At 47.5% G+C, this 25968-nt stretch overlaps 1 protein-coding gene across 1 annotated transcript in view; it reads left to right on the forward strand.

The window, feature by feature from the left end:
- EPHB1 (EPH receptor B1) overlaps positions 1–25968 on the forward strand; it is a 425495-nt gene that overhangs the window by 276556 nt on the left and 122971 nt on the right. Inside the window, exon 4 of the mRNA XM_032333747.1 lies at positions 8702–8857. Within this exon, the coding sequence (XP_032189638.1) occupies positions 8702–8857 (156 nt within the window). The remainder of the gene's footprint in view (positions 1–8701; positions 8858–25968) is intronic.

A 25968-nucleotide genomic window follows, 5' to 3' on the forward strand; every position in this document is an offset into this window, starting at 1 on the left:
ACCTAGAATGTGCCCTCAGATGCATTGTGTGAAACTGAAGGAGACTCACATATCAAAGGGAAAATCTGGGTTGGGCTAAAGCTTTAGGAAGCAACCAGGGGCTTTCAGCAGCTACTGGCTGTCCAGGTGGCCTGTAGGGGAGGGGCTCAGATAGTGCAGCACCCTCAGGGTCCAGGGGAAGGAAGTAGGGGCAGGCCTGGATCTCCTCCTTGTCCCAATACCAAGTCTAGGAGGCTCTTCTGGCTGAGGATTCCTGAATCTGAAGACTGATGACTCCCCTCCTTGGTGGAGGTTCTGCCTGAGCCCTGTTTGCAGGCTTGCAGTTAGAGGACAGACAGACTTGGGGAGCAGTCACAGACTTGGGGAGCAGTCACAGCCAGCTCCTGGAGGAGCCAAACCAATCCTGGTTTTTGAGTGAGCCCTCATCCCGCCTTCCCTGCCTGGGCTCTTTCCTAATGTCACTCCCAACCACCTCAAAGTCATAGAGACAGGGCACACATGGCCAGGGCCCTAGAGGTTTAAAAGGGAGCTCTAGAAGGAAGAAAATGTCCAGTGCAAGTGAATGGAATATGGAGGGTGGCCTTTCTGGCACCAGAAGGGACTCCGTGCGTATCTGCTGAATGAATGAGTGGTCTCAGTGAGTCACCAAGTTTTCCTAATGATTCTCAAATCCCTCTGCTTCTCTCTGTTCCCACTACCCTGGTAATTATCACTCTTTCTGGGCTCCTGTGTCTACCCCTAACTGTCCGCACCCCTCCTGTCCTTTCTCTACCCAGCAGCCGGTGTGATCTTTCAGAAACAAAAACCTGATTGCCTTTCTCCCCAGTTTTAAGCTTGCCAGTAGCTTCCATGGACCTAATGATAATAAGGCCCAGAGACTAGATGACAAGGGAACTCAGGTTCCCTCTCTAGACAGGCTTTTCCTTGCCACCTGCCCCTTGACCACCTCATGTCTGTCCCCTGCCTGGCCACAGAAAGGCTGCTCTTGGATCCCCATTCTTGCCTCTGGGCCTTTGGACATGCTGCTCTGTCCATGTGGAGGGTTCTACATCTCCCCTCACCAACCCGTCTTACCTCTGCCAATCTATAAGGCTCTTATTTCTTCTTCATGTCTTGGATGCTGCTTGTCTGAGACCCTCCCAGACAGGGTTGGGTCCCTGCTCTGGCCTCCCCACATGGATGCCCACCACTGGAATTGCTAGTTTAGAGTCTGCCTTCCTCCACTAGGATGTAGCTCTGTCAGGGAAGGACCTCGGTGTGCTCATCCAGGTAGCCTGGTGCCTAGCACAGCTCCATGGTAAGTGGTCGGCTTAAATACTTTGAATTCAGCCTGCTCCTCAGCCTGAATCACAGCTGATATTTACTGGGGAGCTGCCACATTCCAGAAAGTTTATGTACATGACAGGGATCTCCACAGAGCTGTGAGAAGGCAGTTACCCTAGCACCCTGTTTTACAGAGGACGGGGCTGAGATTTGGGGGGTTAAGTAACTTACTTAAGATTATACAACCTGTTAGGAGTTAGTTTTCCTCAGAGCCCAAGGCCATGGTGTTTTTACTCTACCAGGAGATCTAGAGCAGTGGATCTCAACATGGAGCTGCTTCAAGGTCTCCTGGAGGGCTCGCTGCTACTCAGATTCCTGGGCCCCGCCCTAGAGTCTCTGATTCAGTAGTTTTGGACTGAGACTCTGCATTTCTGCAAGTTCCCAGGGGCTCCTCCTGCTGTGGGTCAGGAGACCACCGTTGGAGAATCCCCGGCCCAGATCATTAGGAAACACCTGAGTTGGCCTTGTGGCAACCCACCTCTATAACGACACTGACCTTGGGCTGAGACTTTAGGATGGAGCTCTGAGCTCCCTTCTGAGAGGCTCTGAGGCCCAAATAGCCTCCCACGTCTGAACCTGACCTTGGCTATGCTGTGCCTGGCTGCCGTTGCTGATAAGAACCTAAGTGGCTGCCCCTCCCCCTTGGGATGCTGTTCTTCTATTAGTCATCCTTCAGTCCTGTTCGGTGATCTCCCCACTCCCATTCCACCAAGGCAAAGGCCTCCGTCCCCACCCCACCTTTTTACCAACTTCCACATTGACTGATGCATTCTAGGCTCGCAGCTGCTGCTGCCATCTGAGCAGCTTAATAGCACGGGAAGTTACAGTCTTGTCTGCGTCGTGGTGCCTGCAGCATTCATCAATTTCAGCAAGTGTCACCACGAGTGATACAAGTGTGTGACACAGCTAAGTATCCCCTCTGCACAGGCCATTACAGCTGGCACCCAGCCCAGGGAGGCAGAAACTGCAGGCCCAGTTGGCTTCATTTGTGCAGGTCGACGGAGAAGTGAAAATGCCTCCAGCCCGCCTCCTGCATGGCTCCTTTAAAGGCTTTGAGTTCCTAAAACCATCAAAAGGACCCTCCAGGGTTTCCTTAGGCAAGCCAGAGCCCTGCTCTCTCTGTCTGGGCACATTCTTTACCCATTGCCCCACCTTCCCATTTCTGCATCTGCTGTTACCTGTTCTTCAAGGCCTGTGCATGTCTACCTTCTCCAGGCAGCCTTCCCAGCTCCCCTTCACTCTCCTCAAGACCTCCACCATTGGTGTAGGGTTTTTCTCTGTAAACAGCCCACTCTGATCTGCCCTGCTCAGCTGAGTTCCCATGGTGATGTCCTGGGGTTGTTCAGGGAGATCCACTTCTGGGAGAAGCAGACTGCCCGCTAAGAGTGGACAGGGGAATCTCAACACAGGGGGCCAGGGCCACCTCTCTTCCATGGAGCTTTGTGCCTGGAGTTCCAAAGTCAGTCACCCATGGTGCCCACCACGAATCATGGGAAGGTGTTGGAGAGTCAGTCACAGGGATGACTCCAAATACCAGGCTCCACGCAAGGCTGCAAGGCCAGTGGGAAGAGCTGTGCAGAGCTGTGCCCGTGCACTACAGGAACCGCTGTGTCCCTCCCCACCTGCCACCGCCTCACCCGTCCCATAGTGTTCAGCAGCTGCCCACAGGGACAGGGTGGGGAGCTCTTCTGCCTTTCTCACAGAGCAGGAGCAGACTGTGGAGAGGAAGGGGAGGTTTTGGGGAGCAGAGAGCCTTGCTAAGGGCTCTGAGCCCCTCTTCCTGACCGGGAGTGAGTGCCTGGCCCAGTTCATGGTTGCCCCTCCAGGCAGACAAGCCTCCTGAGCCAGCTGCTGAGCTGCACCTGCCTTCAAGAAAAAAGGCACCGGGTTCTTAAGCAGGGGATGAATATTCATTGGCATGAACCTTTGCAAACTCATTTGGGGAAAAAAATTAGATCAGGAGAAGTAATCAGATTATTAAAAAGAAAGCAAGGACAGAAGGCAGTGGTGGAGAGAAGAATCACATTTAAAATGCAAGGAGAGATTTCCTTCCTGCAGAGTAGCTATGACCCTCTGCGCCATGCACCGGGAATAGTTAAGCTCTCCTGCATTTCTGCTGCATGAAAATGTTGTATTTTGAGGCTTCATTGGATGGGGGAGGGTCAGAGGCAACACGTGCCCTCCACATACAAAAATTATAAAATAATGTTTGGAGGTTTTCATTTTATCTTCCTCAGATATCAGGGAAAAATCATGAGAGCTAAAGAGGCTCCGGTGAGTGCTGAGTGACAGGTTAAAGGGCCCCAATAAAGATTAGATGGTCCACTATCTCCTGAGGAAATTGCATAAAAGTGGTTATTCCCTCTTGCTTCTATTAATTTCCTTTTCCTGGCTGCTTGGAAATGCTTCATAACCCGATGCTGCAGATGGGGACGAGAGGCGCTTTCCATTATCCCAATCACTGCACTGTTTATGAGACACTTAATCTGTTTCTTTATAAAGTAATAGTACCGTAGTGATGGATTTAGTGTCACTGGAAGCCTCCGCGCAGGGACAGGGGGGAGGGGCTCCTCCGGAGCATTGTAAGCACCAGGCCATTTGTTACATGGTTGAGGCTCTGAGAAGTTGGGTGGGCATTTCAAGGTGACCTTCGGGTATCAGCTATAGGTCCCCTGTACCTGTCCCCTGTCACTTGAAAGGGGAGAGAAAGGCTGTGTGTTTTGCCCGGGGAATGGCAAATAAGCACAGGTTTAGGGACCCGGAACTCGGGTCCTGTCTCTTTCTCTCTGCCAGAGTCGGGGGAGGGGAAAGAGGCCTGTGTGAGGAGGTGCCACCTAAAAGCTCCATTTGTCGCTTGTCTGAACTGCGAACACTTGCAATGGAGGGAAGCAAACCCCCTTTTCTTAAGGAAACAAAGCGATGTGGGCTGCACTGAGGACAGATCCCAAACCCCACCACCACCACCCTCCGCTCACAGGTGTCTCGCTGACCAAGGGCTTGTGCCAATTCACAGCGCATGCGGCTCTTCTCTTCCCACCCGCCTCCTGGAATAGTAATGAGACCCTTCCGGCTGAGATCCTGACATCCGGGCTGGGCTGGGCACTCTCTGACCTCATTTCCCTTCCTGCCTCTCCTGTTCTGCCACCTCTTCCCTTTTTGCTTTGTCTTTGCCTCTCCTGAGACTGGCCTCCTAGTTGCCACAAGAAAGTGCTGCTTATGTTCCTCATCTCGTAATGACGGGTCCTCGTCATGAGGCACATCCCGCCTGACCGGCCCCACCCTCCCCAGCCCGTGTACACACAAGTATCACACAGATCGTGCCATGCCGGAGTCAGCCTTCATTTCCATTGTCTGCCTCCCCCACCTGGAAGGGTGCTTCCCAACGCCTGCCCCCCCCCACCACCACCTCCTACCCTCTGGCCTTCCAGCAAGGTGCCCAGCTGCAGGCAGGTCTTCTGAAAACATCTGTTGAATGAGGGGCTCATTCATATCTACAGTGAGAGTGCTGACCACACTTTTTTTTTTATCAAGAGATCTAAAAACCCTGAGTTTTGCTTTAATGATATTAAAACTAAAAACGGTCTCATCTACCTTGCAATGACTTGCAAGTGTGGGGATGTGCTTTGTTACTCGATCACAGTATTCTTATTTTTGTGAAACTGTAGAGCCTTTAGGCAGCTATGTTGCTGGAGGCTGTCGGAGTGCCTGCCATTCTTCACTGTATCACTCCTTGCGGCGTTACGTATTCCTGTGACTTATCCGGGCTAGGACCATTTGCTTCTGCTTCCCTTGACCTAAACACTCTTTGTTAGAATCTCCCCGGGAGCTCCATGTATCACTTATAATTAAAGCTGCATTTTCTCAAGGGGCAGCATAATTTTCTTATTTATTTTTCTGTGTTAAATTTCTAGTAAAATAACAATGTTGTTAACTTCTATTTCTTATTAGTGGTGTCTGATACAAGATGAGTTAAAAAGGCTTTGTGGGCTAGCCTGGCACTCTAACCATTATTTAAAGCACTAATTCTATGAGAAGATATAGCTCAAGTGTGCTTACAAGTGATAATCTGAAAGTTTAATAACTGAACCTAGAAATGTTGCTTCTTTATAAATTAGGGGATGCCTAGACATAGGTTTTTATTAAAATGTTAACTTACGGCGTCTGATTATTAAGGAGATTCATTCATTCTATAATTACATGTAAAATATATTTTACGGATATAATTATTCTCCATTATACAAAACAGAAATAATCTGTTCAGAAATACATTCTTCACCTGGTTCCCAGATTGATTTGCCTGCTTTGGGACTCTAAGCTTATATTCTGACCCTGCCTTCTGACAGTTCCAGCCAAGAAAATGTGTTTTTCAGTAGGGAGTGGGTAAGCAGATATAGAGAGAAATTAGCATTATTTATCATTTAATGCTAGGTACACTTTCATATTTGACTTTATTAAATTCTCATGACCTGTGGGAGTTGCGAGAAGTGTGTATTTCTTTTTTATAGATCCATTTTACAGGTCAGCAGGTTGAGGTTCTGAGGTATTACATACTTTCTCGTGGTCACCCAGCTAGGAACCAGCAGAGCCAGGAATGGGACCCAGGACTGATCACTGCCCAGTGTTCACTCTCCTGGAATCCTTCCAGGAGACCAATCCTTCCTGGGACCTCTCTCCCTAATCTTTAACCTTCTTGCCCTAAAGTTCAGCTTGGACCTGCTCTCCTTCATTTCTTCTCCTTGTGGACTCTGCAGCATCTAGAGACTTCCGGGCACCCAGTTCTGACCTTCCCCCATCAGAAATCTCAGAGGAAGTCACTTCCTAAATCCGCTGCTATTTGTGAATATCAGGATGATTGTTTATGCTGTTAACTTATTAAATGTAAACCAAGTAGGCTTTTAAATGCTTGAAAAGAAAGTGAAAACACCTTGTTCCTCTCGGGCTGGTACATTAAGGAAATTACAGTGTAACAGAGGACCCAGTGAATGCATGTGATTCACCACTCTCTCCTCCCCCACTCTCCAGGGAAAAGGCTTCTGCAGTGTTTGGGCAGCACGGGCCTGGGGTTTCTCTGTATTTTTTAGCTCCAGAACTGAATGGCCCAGAAACGCTGGGTGATTTATAAGGGAAAGGGTCAAATGCTTCTCACGGGAGACAAGGAAGAGATGTGGGAAGAAGAAAGGGAAGAAGAGAAAGAAAGAGGGAGAGTCTTTCCTCAGTGGGTTTGGAAAGACAGATCAGTAAGCCATGTTCTAGGCTACTTTGGGTTTGCCACTCAGGGACACTGCTGACATTTTATTTGTTGAGTCTTTAGCAAAAATGTAACTTTTTATTTCTGCTGAGAAGTTCCTTGTGAATGTGCTGAGGTGGGTCAGCAAGTGGTCCATTTTTATGTAGGTTGCAAGCAGAAATTTTTAAGAACCTTCTTGGATCATCTAGACAACATTTATGCTAGTGTCTTCTATGGAACTTGAATCTCAGGGGATGCTCTACAAAATAGGGCGTCTTGGTGAGAAAACAGCATTCTATATTCCATTTTTTGGAAGTTCAGAGAAATTCTGTAATAAAAAATGAGATTAACTTTTTCAATACACATTTTCAAAATATTTGGCCACAGAACACTTTTTTAAGTGACAGGTGTTAACAACCGAAAGAACACAGACTCAGAACACTCCTGGGCTATGCCATCCCAGAGCATTCTATTCCAGAAATTACCTTGCATCAGAGATGAGCTCCTGCCCCAGGGCATTTCCAGAGTAACTGATACCCTGTACTTTACTTCTAGTGAGCAAAGGGCTGAGAAAACTTTTCTAGCATAGGAAATAGTCCTTTGTCTCAGTAGAAAAGCTGTGGGTATTTTTCAAATAGTTTGTACATATATCATCACTATCATTTCCCCCACTGTGTGATTCTGGGCAACTCTTTTAACCTCTCGGTATCCCAATTTCCTCATTAACAAAATAGATATAATAATAGCTACCCCATAGAGTAATACATGCAAGGCACTTAACAAGAATGTTTAACAGATGGTGGCCACTGGTATTATTAAAGAATATTCGGTACTTTCCAGAGGGAACAATATATTTGATAAGATGAGCTTTGTGTAAGTAGAAGCCATTATAGTAGTACTTCTGTTATAGCAACAGTCACACTGTGTTATAATTGTATGACCACGCTAGATCAAGAGCTCCTTGAAGGCAGGCTCTCTTCTCTAAATTCCCTGGGTCAGATTCTCAGAAGACTCACAATAAATGTTTATTGAATGAATTAATGAGAAAGCCAAATAAATTAACCATGCAGTCAGTTTTACTCTGTCTCCAAGGAGGATGAGTGTGAGCAGATTTCCCAGGGACAAGAAGAGCCCAGATCTGTGAGGATGAGGAAGGGCCCCAGGGAAGTAGAACAGACAGGAACAGTCTTTTGAGGAATCTGCAGTGAGGAGCCCAGATGTCTGGAGTAGAAGGTCTCTGTAGATGAAGCATGGTGAAAGCCCAAAGGATGGCCTGGAGCCAAACATTTTGGGGCATAGCTCCTCATAGACTGACCACACAGAGGACTAAGAAAACGTGCTTCATGTCCAAGGGTACCTCTAGTGGGCTTTGGGCTGTCCAAGGCATTCCCAACCTTCTCCACTGCCATATACATGGTAGACGACACCAAGTGCATGACACATTCACTGGAGCACTGCCTGCAAAGCCTTTTTTTTTTTTTTTTTTTTTGGCCACACCCCACAAAGCATTTAAAAACATAATTAAGGGAAAATGATGTTGTTAAGCCAGTGACCTTGAAATCACTTTAATTTCTTTTTAAAGAATCACTCATGAATTTCAGTTCTTTACCATCATTCATAACAAGTGGCTTGTTAACACAGTTTACAGTGACCCTCACGTGTGTTGCAACATGACATTTAAGAACCATGCATACCATTCATTTATAAACCAGGAACCCTTCCCATTCGAGGATATTAGGAAAGATTTTTTTTTTTTTCAATGAGTGGTTCAGGGTAAGGCCCTGGCAATTAACCAGGTGGAAGAAGGAAGGAATAACCATTTATAAAGCACTTATGTCCCAGACACTGAGCTACACATTAGATTCATTTTCTCAATTAAATCTCTCGACACACCTGAAAGGGAAGAATCATTATTCATATTGTTCAAGTGAGAGAGAACATTGGTACCATGGAAGGTATTCCACTAAGAATGTTTAAAGAATTGGAAGTATTAAATATGGGTTTCCTCAATCAGAAATGCTCACTTTGTGTAAGGAGGTATATCTCAATATCTTTTTCAAGGGGGACAGAATCTTTCAATTTCCCTATCGAAGGAATTGATTCTGATTGCCACTCTTCCATTAATTCTCAGATGGTCTCTTTGTGTTCCAGCCTGCCCCGCCGGGATGTTCAAGGCCAGCCAGGAAGCTGAGGGGTGCTCCCACTGCCCCTCCAACAGCAGATCCCCTTCAGAGGCGTCTCCCATCTGTACCTGTCGGACCGGCTATTACCGTGCGGATTTTGACCCCCCAGAAGTGGCATGCACTAGTAAGTGTCTAGAAAGGATTCTGGGCTGTGAAGTTTGGTTCCCTGACAGTGCAAGTGGTAGGCAGGGGGGACTAAAACACCAGATTGCAGCACAAAGCAGAAATGCTGATTGTGGTGCTGAAGCGGACAGCTCCAAGACGGGGCATACAGAGCCCCTATGCTTAATAGCACAAAGTCAAGATTATTATGTTCTTTCTTACCTCTTCCTCTCAAATGGGAGAGTGTTCACGGGGCGCCTAGGTGGCTCAGTTGGTTGGGTGTCTACCTTTGGCTCAGGTCGTGATCCCAGAGTGCTGGGATCGAGCCCCGCATTGGGCAGAACCTGCTTCCTTCTCTGCCTCTGCTGCTGCTCTCCCTGCTTGTACTCTCTAGCTCACTCTGTCAAATAAATAAATAAATAAAATCTTTTAAAAAAATGGGAGAGTGTTCCTCCCACTGAAGCAAGACACCTTCTGTCCACCAGATGTTAAAAATGACAGCCTCAAGAGTTCTTGAGTGCAAAATCAAGATCCACTAGGCTGTTGCAACAATTCCTAGCCACCTCCTCCAAGAAGCCCGCTTGGTCTTGACAGCTGATAATATTCTCTATCTTCACTGAACTTCCTGTATCTCAGTGTCCAGACTCTTCTCAGAGTCTAATAATTTTGTTAATTGCCCAGGTATTTTGTAATAATTCCAGTGCCCTTCCTGTGCCCAGTAGAGTGCAGCACCTTTGCCCCTGCCAAATGATAAGACCAGAGTTCTGGCCACAGCAGTCATCTCTGAGGCAGAAATTCTAGAATCTGGAGCTCATGCTTCAGCTTCACCTCTCTCCCATTCTCTGTTGTGAAGGGAAGGCAGTCATTTTACCAAAGGTGAATGGGGGCAACTCCATTTCCTGGGTGGGGTTCAGGGAGGGGAGAGGGGAGAATTTTGTCTCATCTTCTCTCTCACAATCATGGAGGGATAAAAAGAACTGACTCTGACTTCACAGTGCTTTAGAGAACTTGTTCCCACTCTCTTAAGTGTTGTAGTCCTAAAACAGGGATTTTCTTTTTTTAAGTATTCTCATCATATTTAGAAGTCAGTGTTCCAGGTCAGCCTCTAGTTTTGCTACAACTTCCTTCTGCATTAGATGCTGTTGCCTGACTCCCTAGACTTCCCTTTACGTCTTTGAACCAAATTCTTTCCTCCCACCCCCAGGATAGAAGGGCACAAAGGGAATGTTTCAAAAACACTTGTAGTTTGATGGACAGAAAAAAATGACTCAGCTCTGAAAAGAAGAACTTAATTCTGGCCTTGTAAAGTATGTAACTTTTGCTGGGGAAAGAAGAGGAATGAAAGTATCTTCTAGATCAAGGTTCTGAGATCGATCAATGCTTATAGATTTGAACTGAAGAAAAGCTCATCCTCTTGTAAATGGATTTTCCCCAGACCTCCCTCTCTGGTGCTTGATATGAGCAGAAATTATTCCACTTCTGCTGACTGGAGTCCCTGTCTTTCTGTGGTGGTATCATCCCCACTGATTTCTGGGGTTCCTCTGTGGGTCTCGGTGAGCATGTGAAGCATGGTTTAATGCTCTTCCTTCGAAACTGAATAACTGCTGGCTGGATGTTCATACTGGAGACTGGTCTCCATGAATTCCAAAGTGTACTCCCAGGGTCTCAAATCTCCCTTCCTAAAACCATTCCCATTTGCTTCTGACATGAACTCTGCCTTGCTGTCCGAGTTGTCTCTGTAGATTAACTCAGGCAAATAAAAGTCTGGGCCCCCAGCTTCCCACTTTGGCAGACACACCCAGTAAATCCATCCAGCTCCCGCCTAAGGTCACCTACATGGATGGTAGGCTGATGACCAAATGCTCAGAATGCTGATGTGAGCTGTCTTCGTAGATATACAGCTCCTCTCCCATCTACCTCTCAAGTCTTGTCTTCCAGCTTCCTGACCTGAAGCACTTGAACCAAAGGACCAATTCCTGGAATAAATAGCAATGTCCCAAAGCTTTCAGTCTGCACATTGCAGACCCTCATTCTGCTTTGCCTACCTGTATCCTGAGTTCATTTCATGAAGATCACACTTTACAGGCTTTTCCTCTCCCATCTCTGGTCCAGCTAGCTGTGGGGTAAGCACCTCTTTCTCATCCCCCATGGCCCCACTAAAATCTCTCCACCTCGTCCAGAGTGGGGATGAGCGCTAGACTTGCCTGTATGCATCCCTACACCCTTCCCATGCTTCTCTATTCTTATGCGCCCAGATGTGGGACGCTAGGGCCGGACCAGAAATTGCCAAGTTCAAGCCACACTTGTCTGTGTGGTCAGTCCCCAGAGAAACTCATGGATGCATTTTCTAGCCCCTGGTCCTGGCCTGCAGGAGCAAGCCCTTAATGAAGGACCCAGAGGCCAGGCTGGGCTATAACACAACAGTAGGCAAAACAAGTGTAAATAAACCTATTATTTTATTGAGGCTCATTATATATTTGATTTATTGTGTGCCAGGGAAGTACTGTATGAAAAAGTCAATTTGTTGGCTTTTATAATCTCATTAGGGTTTCCTTTTAAAGCATTCTAATTGGAGGTGCCATCTGTTCTCTTAAAAAGGCATCGCACATCACCACAGTAAATAATTTTTCAGATACAGGAAGCATATCTGGAGCTCTTGAGGCCAGGCATGACCTTGCACTATAGCCTTGGGGGCACCAACAGGTTTCTCAGGTAGAGCAAGGCAGCCAGGCATGGGCCCGACCCGCCCTGGGAGGCTGTGGTTGGGGAGGGGAGGACACAGGTGATTGTTAACTTTGCAAGTGAGGCTTCCCATCCATCCAGCCAGAAAGCCACTGTGGCCTAGCAGGGCACAGGGAAGACCCAGGTAAGGGGGAGCTTCGTCCTTCAGTGGGCTTGTGTAATGTCTAGGTGGGTGGTGGAGAAGTCCAAGAGCTCAGGCCTTGAAGTCTGGAAGGCCTCAGGCTTGGCCCATTGCCATCATCTTTAACGGGGATTATATCATCAGTCATACTCATTCCCTGACAATATTGAAGATTTTATAAGGAATCTCATGATTTAAAATGTGTTCTTTTACAAAGCTAAAATACCTATAGTGCAGTAAAATTAGTATTTTTTAATGAATCCTGTTAGTCTCCTGGGATCAGCCCATATACATTCATAGTAGTTCTATAGTGTTCATTTATTCTCAATTAATCTAAACATCGAGAGTGCCTGATGGCTTGTGTACCCTTGAGTGGGCATTTCTTCATTTTCTTCTTATTGTCCTGGGAGAACCTAGGACACCCTTGACCTCTGAGAGTCCCTGGCAGCAGGCCTGTGGGTCCAGCGTTGTCTTTGACGAGCTTCATGGATTCAGCAGGGATTCAGTTGTACCCCAGAGTAGTGTCCCAGGGACCAGTATGAGCTCTGAGTAAAGTCAGAGGAGGGAGCCTGATGGGCCCTGTGCTTCAGTTTGGTAGCGGTCCTGATCCCGCTCTAGGGACACACACCTCCCTTCTTCCTTCTCCATCGTCCTCACACCTCTGCTAGGATTAAGCAAAATAGTTTTATAGAGTCTTTGGCCCGATGCCTGGTTCATAGTAAACTCTCAATGTATGTTAGCACTTGCTTTAGTTACATCCCTGGAAAGTGTGAAGATTACAGCAGATACAGAAGCTTCCAGCATGCGAGGATGTTGGAGCTCTAAAAATAAACAAGTGACATTCTCCCAGTCCAGGTGGACCCCTGCTCTGGGCATTCCAGCAGAACCCATGGTGTGGCCCTAGACCACACAGTCACCTTGGACTGATGGAAACAAATAGGGGTAGTCACTGGGACCAGATGCACTGTGGAAGGAGGAAGGAGGTACAGCCTGAGCATTCCAGACTCCAGCTGCTCCCCAGGGGCCAGGAAGCCAGGCAGGAGCGGTGGCCAGCAAGACTGGCTTTCAGTCCTTGGGGAGCAGGAGCTTGTTCCCCTCCTCAGGATCAGACATGCTTCTTTTCACAGGAGGGTATGACGGCATGGGGCATATGTGACAGGGTCAGTGGAGAAAGGGAACTGCCAGGAGCACGGGCGGTGAGGGGGGCAGTGGTGGAGAAGGGCATAGCCGTGTGAAGCCAAGCACCAAAATGCACATCTTCAGTTTTAAATAACTTCTAGTTTACTGGGGGACGAAATGGAAAGGAGGAATTTATGAGGCAGGTGAAAATAGATAATTATCCCTTATAAAATTGCTGTCTGTGAAAAACTATGCAGAAGGAGTGGTGTAAAAATAATTTCTTTGTTACATTTCTGACCACAAAACCCTTTTTCTGTCACCCACATGGAAGAAACTTTGATGGATCACAGAGACAAGCTAGTGCTTGTCTTGTTTCTTTATTTCTTCTTCAAATGCAGTGGATCTCCCACTGCAGTTTTGATCATAGAAATGTGATGAGGAAGGGGCTTCAGAGATTATTGTCTTGTCCTCTGGAACTTTCTGCCATCCCCTCATGTGAGCCCTCTGGGGTACCCCGGGGACCCCCTGACCCCTGTGCTGACTCACACGGAGAAGCTGGGAGGCTGAGTGGTAAAGCAGGGGCTCTGGGTATGAATCCTGGCATTGTGCCCTGCCAGCACAGCCGGTGTGAGCAGGATGGAACTTCCATCAGGAGCTTGTGAGAATTACATGACAGATGTCAGTGAAGCCCAGGGGTGAAGGCTCAGGTCTGTCTGCCTCTGAGGCCATGAACTCACATGTGAGAGCTAAAATTTGGTAGCTCTTAGGAGGTTGTTGCCAATAGCCATGGCAATGGTGGTGATTTGCTTTCACTCTAGAATTGACCACCCCCAGAGAAGGACAGGAACCCATTCTTCCTTCCCCAATCTCCGCACACTCCACTTTCCCTCTCCTACCGCTCCTGCTTCATTTTTTCACATACTCCCCTCTTTCATCCCAACTGTCCCGGGCAGAAGGTTGGTCCCTGCGACAACGCAGGGGTTATGCCTTCTGGATGGACTGCGTCAGGGGTGTGGTGCTGCCCAGACCCTGATCTTTCCCAGCAGGCTGGGTGGATTGGAGGAGGACACCAGGCCCCGGAGGGTGGGAAGGACTTTGGGATGGCAGGAAAACAAGGAAGTCCTCTGCAGCCAGGCCTCATGGCCTTCGGGGCATTGTGAAAAGTCTTTAAGGACAGAGGCTTATAAACCTTCTCCCACCAGTCTTGAGTCCTCCTGGGCCACGCTCCCCAAGATCGCCTGTGATGGTTTTTGTTTCTGTTTTTTTCCTGCAGTGGTGTTTAAATACAGTCCTTGGGCAAGCAGCCTCAACACCACCTGGGAGCTGGTTGGGGATATGAATTCTCAGCCCCACCCTAGACCTGCCAAATGAGAAACTCAGCAAGTGGGGGAGGGGAGGTGGTGATCTTAGTTTTAACAAGCCCTCTAGGTGATTCTGAAACATGCTGAATTTTGAGAACATTGCTTTAGAATTAGGTTGAGTTCCTCTGCCCTCTGCTTTATGGCTCCTGGGGGAGAAGGGCCATCAGGTGAATTTCTGCAGACAGGAACCACAGTGCCTGCCCCTCCCCTTAGCGCCCGTGTATCGGCTGGAGAGAGACAGAGACTGCAATACTTGCATGTGGAAGAGCGGGGGTGGGCTGGGAGATGGGTGTGAGTGTGAGTATGCATCCATGGTTGTGTGCTTCTGGGGAGGGTCTCACTCATTCTCAGAACACCCCCGGCCGTCCCGGCTCGGTGTCTGCCTCCTTTTCACTTTGGGTGTATAGAGACTCCAGGACACAGCATTAGCTGGGGCTGTGGGCGATGATGGGAAACAGAAGAGGGAGAGCATGGCCTGATTAGAGCAGGCTCAGAGAGGGCTGAGAGGGAAACTGAGGCAAAAGGAAAGTGAATGGTGGGGATCATTCACTTGAGCTCAGAGGGTTGCGCAGGGAAATGATATAAAGGGCTGATGGGCTCATTACTCAGCTGGGCTTCCACCCCAGCCAGCAAGAGCTCAGCCAAGAGGAAACCTTTGGGGGTGCCAAACTGCAAACCAACAGGTCAGGGAGACACCCCCTCCCCCAGGATCACAGACAGACCTCCTGAGACAGGGGTCCAGTTTTGTCAGCTGGGGACTGCTGGTTCGTCTGCCTATGTACTTCAGGGCCGATCTTCAAAAGTGTCTACCTCTGTAAATCTTGGAATTGCCATGTATTGAGGGAGGGTTGCTTTACTTCTTGCTGACTAGGGCTTTAGGAAGCCATACCCCATGTTTCCCATTCTGGAGGTAAAAAGCTGTTTGATTTTACTCTGATGCATGATGCATGCTGCCCACGAAGAAAATGCATCATTTATGTTTTCATAGGGGAGGCAGACTGTGTTTTCCTTGAGGAAAAATTCCAACAAGGGTCATAGCTGAACAAGAGTCGGAGGGCGCCCCGCCCTGCCGGCTGCCTGGATTTGGCTGGTTCGTCCACCTGGGTGCAGCTTGAGGGACGGTGACAGCCAGCTGAAAGCTATTTATAACTGTCGCTGCCATCTCCGGAAGGGTCAGCGCTGCCTGCGTAAACACACTTCTACACTTCTATCATCTCCAGTTTCCTTTCACAGTTGTTGACCCGAGTGGGTCTAACCCTCAGGAGACATTGGCGAGCTCAAAGTTTTAAGCTGACAGCCAGGGACATGCTCCGTTTCTGTTGTGGGCTTTTCATCACGAGGACGTTTGGAGTCCCAGATTGTTAACATTCGGAGCCGCCTTCGAGGTCCTGCCACCCAAATCCGTCCTCAGTGTTGACCTCTCTCTCCAACAGCCTGAATGTTGCGATGACAGACAGCTGGTAGATTTTGCAAGACAGCTCAGCTCCATGACCAGGCAGCTGTCATCCCTCACTGGGGAGCTTTCTGGCCCCTGGGTTGGGGTCTGCCTTCCTCCCCTCCTCAGCGTGGGTCCACCACTGAGGACCGATGTTCCCTGGGCCAGCAGATGCAGTGTTTAAGGACAACTTCCTCATCCTTCCTGAATCACCTTCTCTAGGCTAAACGCCTGTTAGGTTCTTTGTTCCCCATGACACATGAGGTCCCGAACTGCACTGGCCTAGCTGGCCTTTCCTGAGTCTCTCACATTGATCAAGAACATTCTCGAGATGTAGTGTGGTAGCCAGAAAGAACCATGTGACCCTCATCCGAGAGTGTGGTTTGGTGGAAATGTGATGGGTCATCTCCTGTGCCTGGGATATTGTTGACTGTTTACCGGGGTACAATCCTCATGCCCTAGTTCCCACCAGACACTGGGCCACCAGACATCCAGTGGTCTCATTTAGCCCTTCAGGAAATACTCCCCCTTTGGGTCTTTTTTTTTTTTTTCCTGCCCTGATGAATGTGACTTCAGAAATTTTGTCTTGTGGACCTATGCATAGGGCTCTTTCAACTCTAGCTTATTTTGAATACCGATTTTTGTCATCTTTCAAATGAGAAGTGTTAGCATGATGGTTAGGAGTGTGGGCTCTAGAGTCTGTGCCTGGGTTCAAGTCCTGCTTTGCTATTTGCCAGCTGCGTGATGTGGGGCAAGTGACACGGCATCTCTGTGTCTTCCTTTTCTCATTCATACAGTGGGTATGGCTGTCTGCCTCCCTGTGTTGTCAAGGCTATATTACATGTCATAACACTATTTAGGACATGGTTTGGCATACAGGAAGCACCCAGTGGAAAGAAACTATTTTATTTTATGACTATTACTAGAGTCACTTACCCTACTTTGAGCTAAAACCCAAGCAGTAGCATTCCCATTTAGCGAACATTTCCTCCTTTGGTACACGAGGATTTGTTTACCTTTTTCAGTTATTGTTGCTGAAACCTAGTCCTGCTCTCTATATACCCTTGTTCTCTGCAGACTCATAAACATTTGGAAAAAGAAACAATGTCATTTGGCCTGACTTACACTTAGAGACACATGCCGGTTCTTGTCCCTCTTGGCAGGAGGCCCATAAAGCACTGCTTTTACTGTGCAGTTTCAGAAAGAGGAGGGGATTGTGGTAAAATATATTCATTTAACCTGCTCTCTTCTCTTGTTTGAAAATGTGGAAGGAAACTGCCTGCATTGGGTTTCTAGGTCCCTGTGGTGGCATGGACGCTCCTTGGCGGTCTTGGGGCGATGGCTCCGATGCCAAATTTGCCAGCTCTGGTTCCAGATGGGGCTGGTCCAGGAGGCATGCTGGAATTTGATGGGAGCTGCAGTTCCTGGTTCCTAAATCTTCCCTGCAGACAATCAGAAATAAGGATCTCTGAATCCTTGGTCCTCTGACCCCATCTTAACTCATCCCCAAGAAGGAAGGAAGATGCCTTGCTTTTGCATATTCTTGAATATTCTACACTGGTTAGTGCTATTCGGGTATAGGGCTCTCTCTCCATCTACTGGACGGGAAGCCCTGTGACATGCTGGTCTGATTGTTTGGATCCTCTCCAACACAGTAGGTTCCCCACATGGTCAAGTGGTAAGAGCCCGGCTGGTGGAAGCAGATCAACCAGGGTTGACTCTCAGTGCCACCCTTCCCTGGCAGTGTGCTCTTGGGGAGATTACCGAAATTCTCTGAACCTCCATTTCTTTTCCATCAAATGAAGATATTGTGTGTTATTGTCCCCACTGTTATAATGTATGGAAAATACCTAACTCAGTGTCAAACATGTGGTAAGTGCTCAGTAAAGGACTGTCCTTGTTTTGGTTGCTGTGAATAAGGGCAAGAGGGGAGCCTGGGTCACGTTGAAATTGCATAGACCAAAATAAGAAGAGACTAGAAGTGTGTGTGGGGGGAATGGGCATTTTAGAGCAATCTCCTGGAGAACCATCCTTGGTTGGCTGTATTGTGACAGCATCCCTCCCAGTCTCCACCCCCATCTTAATGTGATCACAAATCTTTGTATCATTTGTGCAGACCACCTTGGTCCCCAGATCCTCACGGGTGCTTTCCGGATGGCCTCCTGATTTCCTCCAGTTTCCTCCCTTCCATCCATGTAGATCAGTATCAGACCCTGATCCACTTCTGACACCCAAGTCAGAGCCAAGCACAAGTCTCATAGTGGGTTCTGGATGTATCTCCTTACTAGACTTCTGGCCACTGTTGTCTTTATGGTCACCTTTCAAGGTCACCACTGTCAGCTCTGAATCCCATATCGTCCCACCCCACCCCCTTGCTACTGACCACTGACCCTGTCTGAGAGTCAGGTTCGGAATCAATCCTCAACTCCATAATGGGCAACGGGGGGTGTGGTCCCTCGCTCTACCCCCATCTTTCATTCCTTGGCCCTCCAGTTGCTCTGTTAGAAACCTGCTATCAGCCAGTCCTTTCCCAAACCGGAACTGTGACCTTCTAAATTTGGCAAAGTGAATATGGCAAAGAAGCCTGAACCAGAGACCCACATATATCACCGTAGCTTCAGTTGTGTGTGACAAAGACCAGGACACCAGTTGTCTTGGCCTGTCATCAAAGATTTAGAAGGAAGCCAATTTCAACTTAGTGTGAAGGCATACAAATATTGTCCAGAGAACAAAAGCCCCCTGAGTAATTAGATATCACCCCCTAACTGCAAGTTACAAACGAGAGGCTTGTGATGCCTGCTCCGAGGGCTTCTGAATTCTGTGGGAAAGTGGGCCAAGTGAAAAAAATGGGTCTCATAGTCAGTTTGGGTATGCCCAGGCTCTCTGAATTATGTGTGGCATAGGACTGGGATTTCAGGCATTTTGTAGTGATTTATTTTGAAACTGTGTGTCTCATCTTCTGAGAAACTTACCACACAGTTGGCTGGAAAGTGCCCCATCAGAGCCAGACACCTGAGAACTATTATGAAATGGGATTGGCTATGGGCTTAAAGGCTGGACTCCCCAGAAACGATCACAGATGACTCTGCAGAGAAGGAGAAGGCTACAGTCTGAAGTCAGCCCGTGGAAGGACCAGGATTCCCCTGCAGCCTGTGCCAGAAGCCATGCCACTCGATCAAGGGTGCTCTGACTCTGAAGTCACATCAAGAAGAATGGCTTGTCTTTGAGGATAAGGGGCAGAGAGCCAAAGGCTAACTGGACACAAAGGTCCCTCTGTCCTCCCACCTCGTTCTGTAGAGGGAAGGTCAGGATCAGGGTGGTAGTGGAGTTCTGTCCTCTGAGACTTGCAAGAGACGCCCAAGACAGCCTTTTGAACAGTTCCTCTGGGTCACCTCTGAGCTCTGGTCACCTTGGAAATGGGGACAAAGGATGTTCAATTGTGCCGTCTGGAATGAGGCCTTCATGGCATCTGTGTAGTGAGATGAAGCTTGGTACAGGCCGGCTGTGATGGGCCAGACGTATGCAGAAGGTGGGCGGTTTGACAGGGGCAAGTGGGCCATGGGCAGTGGGATGCTGTGGTCGCCGCCAAGCCCTGACAGTGCTCAGTGAGCACAGATGGAGGGCTGCTCGGTTTCCACAAAGAGCACACTGTCTGCTGGCCAGCAAAGGGGGAACCGTGTGTGAGGTGAGAATTTGCTCTCCTTGTGAGCAAAGGGCAGTGTCCATGCCCGTGCCCAGTGGAAAGATCAGTGCTGAGCTCCGATGAGGGTAGCCGTGAGCCTACCCGTAGCCCCTACTCCGGGACTAAGACCTCTTCTGAGTGGACCTCAGGTGCTATGTGCTCCAGTGCTCCATGATGACTGATGAGATCGGGAATGTACGTGCCTAACAAGAGGGACATAATAGCCTGTGCAGACTGAGGTCTCTCCACGTGGGAGGCCGTGCTGAGATCTCCTGACATGGGAGATCTCCTCAATTAGTCTCACAGAATGTAAGCTAGGTGCTACTGTTATCCCCCATTTACAGGGGAGAGAACCCAAAAGGGTTTGCACGTAAGTAAGTAAGTGGCTGGGCCCAATTTTTGCCCAGGCCTCACCGCCTGGCTTCAGGGCTCTCTCCCCTCAGGGTGAGGCTGCTTCCCTCAGGAAGGAGGATCTCTGTCTCTGAGATGGCATGGCCCCAAGCTAATGACACCCCGCTTGAAACAGCACAGGATGGCATTTCCTTGGCTAAGACTCGTCACGTGATCTGCATGCTGGTGTCTGTCCTCTGTGAGGGTGGGGCAGAAAGAATCGGGCGGGGCAGGCACCAGTGCCCTCTGCTGTGTTAGAAGGGCCCCCTGGGTGAGTATTTGCGCTGACTCCATCGGTTCCCTAATAGAAACAAACCTACTGCGCAAATGCTCAGACACGCTGGTGTTTGTGGAAGAAATTCACCTAGAAATTGAGTGGCTGTGTTGGTGGGCGCATACACTCAACCCATCTACACCTCTCACGAGTGTTTCCATCTTGCTTCTCCACACACAGGCCAGCTTTTACTTTTGGCCAATTTGACTGATCTCCTAGTAATTTTGACTACTATTGCCCTAATTGTAAATCAGTGTGTATTTTTCATACATTTCTTGACCACTTTATTTTGTCTTCTGAGAATTAACTGTTTATTACCCTTGTCCCTTTTCTACTAAAAAAAATGTGATTTCTAGGTGCCCATTAATTATATGTGACATCTGTCCGCCCCCACACCCCCACCCCAGGCCTCCGCTGATGTTTAACTCTATTTATGGGTATTTTTTGTTTTGTTTTGTTTGGTTTGGTCATATTGATCTTTTTAATGTTTAAACTCAGATCTGACCATCTTTTTCTTTCTGATTTGGGGGATTTGTGTATTGACTTTTTGCTTGGGTTTTGTGTTTGTCCTTCCACTCTAAGGTATAAAAACAATCTCTTATATTTTCTTTCAATTCTTTATATAGTGTTTATGTTTAGCACCTTCCTCCATCTGGCATTTATTTTTGTCTAAGATGGGATACTAGTGTTCTTATATCTTATTAAAATAACATCCCATCAGCTCCACCTGAATTGTCCACATGTTAGTGAGATGCCTTTTTTATTATCTACTAAATGCCTGTATATACTTATCTTTATTTTTTTCCCATTGAAAGAATGTTCTGTTCTGGCATCATTTCTAAACTGTTGTAAAGATGATAGCTTTATAAACATGTCGATAACTTATAAATCAAACCCCTACATATTATCCATTTGCCAAAAGTGTCTTGCCCATTCTCAAGCATTTTTTTCTTCAAGATGAACTTTGAAATCAGCTTGGCGCCTTTCATTAACAATCTTATTAAATTGAGACTGGGATTGCACTGAATGTATGGACTTCCCTGGGAAGGTCTGTCATTTTTATGATTTTTATGATATGCCTCTCCATCTAGGAGCATGGTATCCAGGTCTATTTTTGTGCCCTTGAGTAAAGTCTTATAGTTGTCCTCATGTGGGTATTATTACACAGGCCTTGTGAGATTTAATCTTAGGTATTTTATGGGTTTTGTGGCTATTGCAAGTAGGTACTTTCCCTTCATTATATATTTTTAAATAGGTTATGGTTATCATTAAGAGATGGCTCCTTAGTGGTGGGAGTAGTGAATTCCCCATCACTGGAGGGATCAAACAGAGGCTGGCCAAGCACATAGAGACTGTAGATAGAGGGCATTCACCACTAGGGACACACGGTGATCTACAAGGTTTCTCCCTGTTCTGAGAATAACTATGTCTATGAATTCTCAGAATGAGGACTTGATTTTGGATGACCTATAATTTTCTGGGAGGAATATCTACTTTCTCAGTTTCCTTTCTTGTTCCCTTAACCTTGGATTGTTGTCTATAGAACCCGGATCTTTCCTGTATACGTGGAGAGGGACAGCACAAGTTTCTTTAGGAACTGAAAGGGACAATGGCTGGAAGGTCCTTCAGTATATTCCCAAGGAAAATTGAATGAATAATCCATACTTCTAGGGGTGCATCTCGACCAGCCTTGTCAGTTAGTGGGGCTGTTGTAGAGGTGCCCACCTCCCCTGGAGACTTTGAACTCCTCAGGGCAGGTATCTGTGAATTTATGAATAGCATAATCTTATATACAGGGCATAGCACATTGTGGTCTCCTTAAATGTGTCAGATTGATCAGTCACACGTCAATGAAAGATTAGGCTCAGAGAATGTAAGTGACCGGCCTAAGGTCACACTGTGGCAAAGCTGGCCCTCAGCCCTGATCTTCTCTATGTGCTACTTTCACGACTCCACAAGGCCTCTGAGCCTCATTTCAGGGCTAGGAAAGAGGTCTGGAAGTCCGTGTCTTTAGGATGACATGACCTGTAGCTTTCCTTGACTTGAAGCGTTCCCAAGGAATCTGTAGGAGGGAGTCATGTCAAAGCTTCCCTCTCTCTGCCTCACCTCTGACCATGAATAGAAGTTTAGTCTTGTGTCCCTCCCCCCACATAGGCAGTGGCAGGGGACAATCCTACTCAGATGAGCTGTCTCTCTAGGTCCAGGGAGCTCAGCTATCCTCCCTGAGGGCTTCTGCAGCCTTGTAGCAACTAGATACTTGGGCTCCAGCTTAGACCAGCTAGAGGCCCTGTCTTGTTTCCCAGAAAGTGAAATCCACCCCCTCTCTCTCAGACAATTAGCTCCGTTGAAGCAGGAGAAACAAGGAGTACTTTCTACCAACATTGGTGTTTGGTGAAATGTATAACACTGGGTTCTCTGATGCTCCCGAAATCCCTCTCAGCAGGGTCCCTCCTTGTTTTGACTAATCATTTCTTCTTATTAGTAACTGTTATGATTAGGAGAATTGCCTGAGTACAGGCCCAGTGTTTCCAAGACCCTAATGAGCAACACGTGCAGACTTGCTCAGCGCAATGCTGGAACCGCCGTGGCTCTGTGTCTCCAGGGAAGCCCCCGAAATGCTTCGGGAACAAGAGCTTCCTGGCACCCTGAGAGACCCATCCCCCACTCCAGCACCCGCCTTCATGGGCATCCGTCCTACACCTTATGCCCTCAGGTGCCCTCGCCCGGGGTAAAAGAGTTGCTAAGGATGAGCTTTGGACTGGCCGGGCCTGTCTTCAAGTCTTGGTTCCACCACTCACCAGCCACATGACTTGGGCAAGCTCCTTAATGTCTCCAAGCAGCAGTTTCCTCAGGTGTAAAATGGGGGTAATAGTTTCTACCACATCAAATGTTGGGAAGATGGGATTTTATCAAAGAACATACCCAAATACCTAAGATCATACTTTGCCTACAGGGTCTGTTATTAAAACAAAACTCAGAATTCCATACAGAGCACCACCAAATGGAAACCAAATCTCTGCTCTTTCAGAGGCCCTTGCAGAAATCTGCTCTAGGAAACCAGCTGCCATTAATCACTCACTTAGGGGTACCCTGCGAATGAGTTCCACCAATCAGTGTCTTGTTCTGATGTCTGTGCAGATGGCACAGGTGTCTGTCCACAGGAAGCCTATGTCCCTGGGTTCATTTGAAACTGGTTCCAAAGGTGGCATAAAATTGTCTCTGAGAATATCAGGATCCAGAGGTGTTTGGAAAAGAGAAGCAATGATTTCCCCAGGTTTCATCAACCTCCCCTCCTTACCCTAGCAGGACAGCCTACATTTTGAGCGAACAACCAGAGTGCCTGCCCCACCCCTCAGCTTTCTAGCCCTGCTGCCTCAGGCCTCCAGCATGACTCTTTGGAAGGAACACCTCAGAACTTTACACACTACTATCTTCATAGTAAGCAAATGGTGTTCCAAATGGCTGGAACTCTCACTCACAAACTATAGACAGTCCTTGCTCTGCCTTTCTGTAAGGATCCCAAGCCTCTCTTAGCTGTTACTATTGAATAGAGGATACCTCACTAATCCATTTCGATGCCCCCACTTTGCACCAGGTCTCTGATAAATTATTTGTGGTTTTCTGATACGGCCTCGAACAGCTACCCCACATCCCCCAGTGAGAAGAGCTGACAACTCCTGCTGCCACTGACTCCTGTTACTGTGGTGCCTGACATAGAGTCTTAGGAACTGCCCCACTGCCATCCAGGGCGCCTCTGTGAAGGGGACTGGGAGCCTGCAGGTATATGCCCCTCTCCAAGGTTCTGAACCAGCATGAAGCACCCCATTAACAACCTTTTCCTTTAGAACAGTGCTCATTCTTGTCCAGTCTCTCCCAGGAATTCTACACCTCGTGCAAGAACAATGGAAGAGGAATTGGTGTCTCAGGAGGGAAAGAGAGAGAGAGAGAGAGAGAGAGCTGAACTTTGCCTGGGAAGTATCATAGTCACACATGGCGCTTAAAGAATAGAGGGTTTTTTGTGTGTGTTTGTTTGGTATTGTTTTCCAACAACAAGCTGCCAAAGAAAGAACCACAACTGATCATGAAACTGACTTCATGTTTATTCAATAATTCTACCATTTTTCTGCAAAATTTCTCTCGTTTGGCTTACGTTACCTTCCACCTCATCCTGCGTTCAGCCCTGTGTGCTATATTAAGGGCAAAGGTATAACAACCAGCCTGACCTAGTTTTCTGCACATTTTGCCTCCATACAAGACCTCATCATACATCTACAGCCCCATTTCCAGCTCCGTCTCTGTCCTTGACTCCTGTCTATCTTTCCATAAAATCTCAAAGGATTTCACCCTTTCTCCAGGAAGCCTCCCAATTATTCAGACATGGTTCCTTATGTAACTATGTCATGGTGAGCAGTAAGTAAAGAATTGTCCCAATAGTACTGCCATTTTTGATAACCAGTCTGGGACTACCTGGGCCCTCACACCATACCTTTTACACCATCCTTTTCCCAATGTCATTTTCCAATCTCCTTCTTTTTGCTTCTTAACCCTTAGCCCACATAAAGTATCCAATCAGTTTCCCAAACTATCATCTTGACTCTTCTCAGTCACAAGAACATTTCTCTACATTCTTTTGACTTACAAAATTTAAGAGTCTTGAGTATCAACTCTCCTTCTTGGTTCCTTCCCAGACCCTATCTCAACCCTTTCTCCTAAAGGAAGATTGAGTAGAGGACATAGTTTGCTGTGGGAATAAAAGAGGGCCTTCCCTGCCCACAGGGTAAGGGAGAACAAGGAAGCCCAGATACCATGTCAAAGCCAGACTACTTCTTGGGCGGTCAGGGAGCAGATATAAAGATGCACAAAGAGGTTAAAAAGAGCAGGACCCATTCTGGAGATATAGCCCCATGTCCAAGATTGGGGTTCTCCCCCTTCCCGATGTGCTTACAGGTGTTAGGGGACCTAAAGTATATATACTGGAGCACATAGCCTCCAAGGTGTTCTTCTCCTATAGCTCCAACCTGTAGACAAGACGCCCAGACACCATCCCTGAGTATTTGTTCCACGTTGATCTAACCTTTTCTCAGACATCTGTAACTCTTTGTGTTTGCATTACTTACATTGATCCTTACCTGTATGTGTCTACAGTTCCCAATACACCATGGGTAAGGGGGTTCACCTCCCTAGAAAGCATCTGGGTTTCCCAGCATCATGGGCTGTAACTGCCATATCTTCATGGCTTTCACAGGGCCCAGCACAGTTCTGGACATGCGGTCTCTGTTCAAGGAATGAGGGCCTGCATAAGATCAGTCTTAACTGGATGAGCAGTTTGGGGCTCCAAATCACCTAATAATGACAATACTTTTAATAATAGAAGATGATATTTATGGAGGTCTTCTGTGTACCTGTCACGCAGCTAAACTCTTTGGGTATAATATCTCATTACATCCTCAAAACTACCACTTTTTTCAGATGAAACTATTAAGACTTAGAAGATTGTCTCTTCAAGGTTCACCAACAAGAGAATATTTGTGAATTTGGTTGCTGTGAACATCAAGGGCATTCACTGGTTAGTTACAAGGAGCTATGAATCCCTGGGAGACTCTAAAAAATCAGATGTGTTCAAGAATTTGTCCATTTTTCTGGGAAAATCTTCATTGCTTTCATCAGATTCTTCAAGGGGTTGTGCACACAATGTGGAAAAGACCGTCTCTAGCTAGACACAGAGCAACATGATCCCAGCCTGCACATGGGGGCGCCCAGGAAAGCTTTACCACATCACCATTGTCATCTACCAGGTCCCCAGGGGAAGGGATGCAAGGCTGTAGACCCTGGCTGTGGCAATATACAGCTGCCTGCACCCTGCCTGGTTGGCACCTTGAACCAGGCTGAAGTTCACATCTAAATTCCGAGACCAGGAAACAGGCCTTATTAAGATTCCTGAAAAAGGAATTGGCTTTCAGGGCTTACCTATCTTCAGCAGATTTTCCCTTTGATTACTCAGGAGGGCTC

Source organism: Mustela erminea, chromosome 1 (genome assembly GCF_009829155.1).
Source record: "Mustela erminea isolate mMusErm1 chromosome 1, mMusErm1.Pri, whole genome shotgun sequence".
Taxonomy (NCBI): domain Eukaryota; kingdom Metazoa; phylum Chordata; class Mammalia; order Carnivora; family Mustelidae; genus Mustela; species Mustela erminea.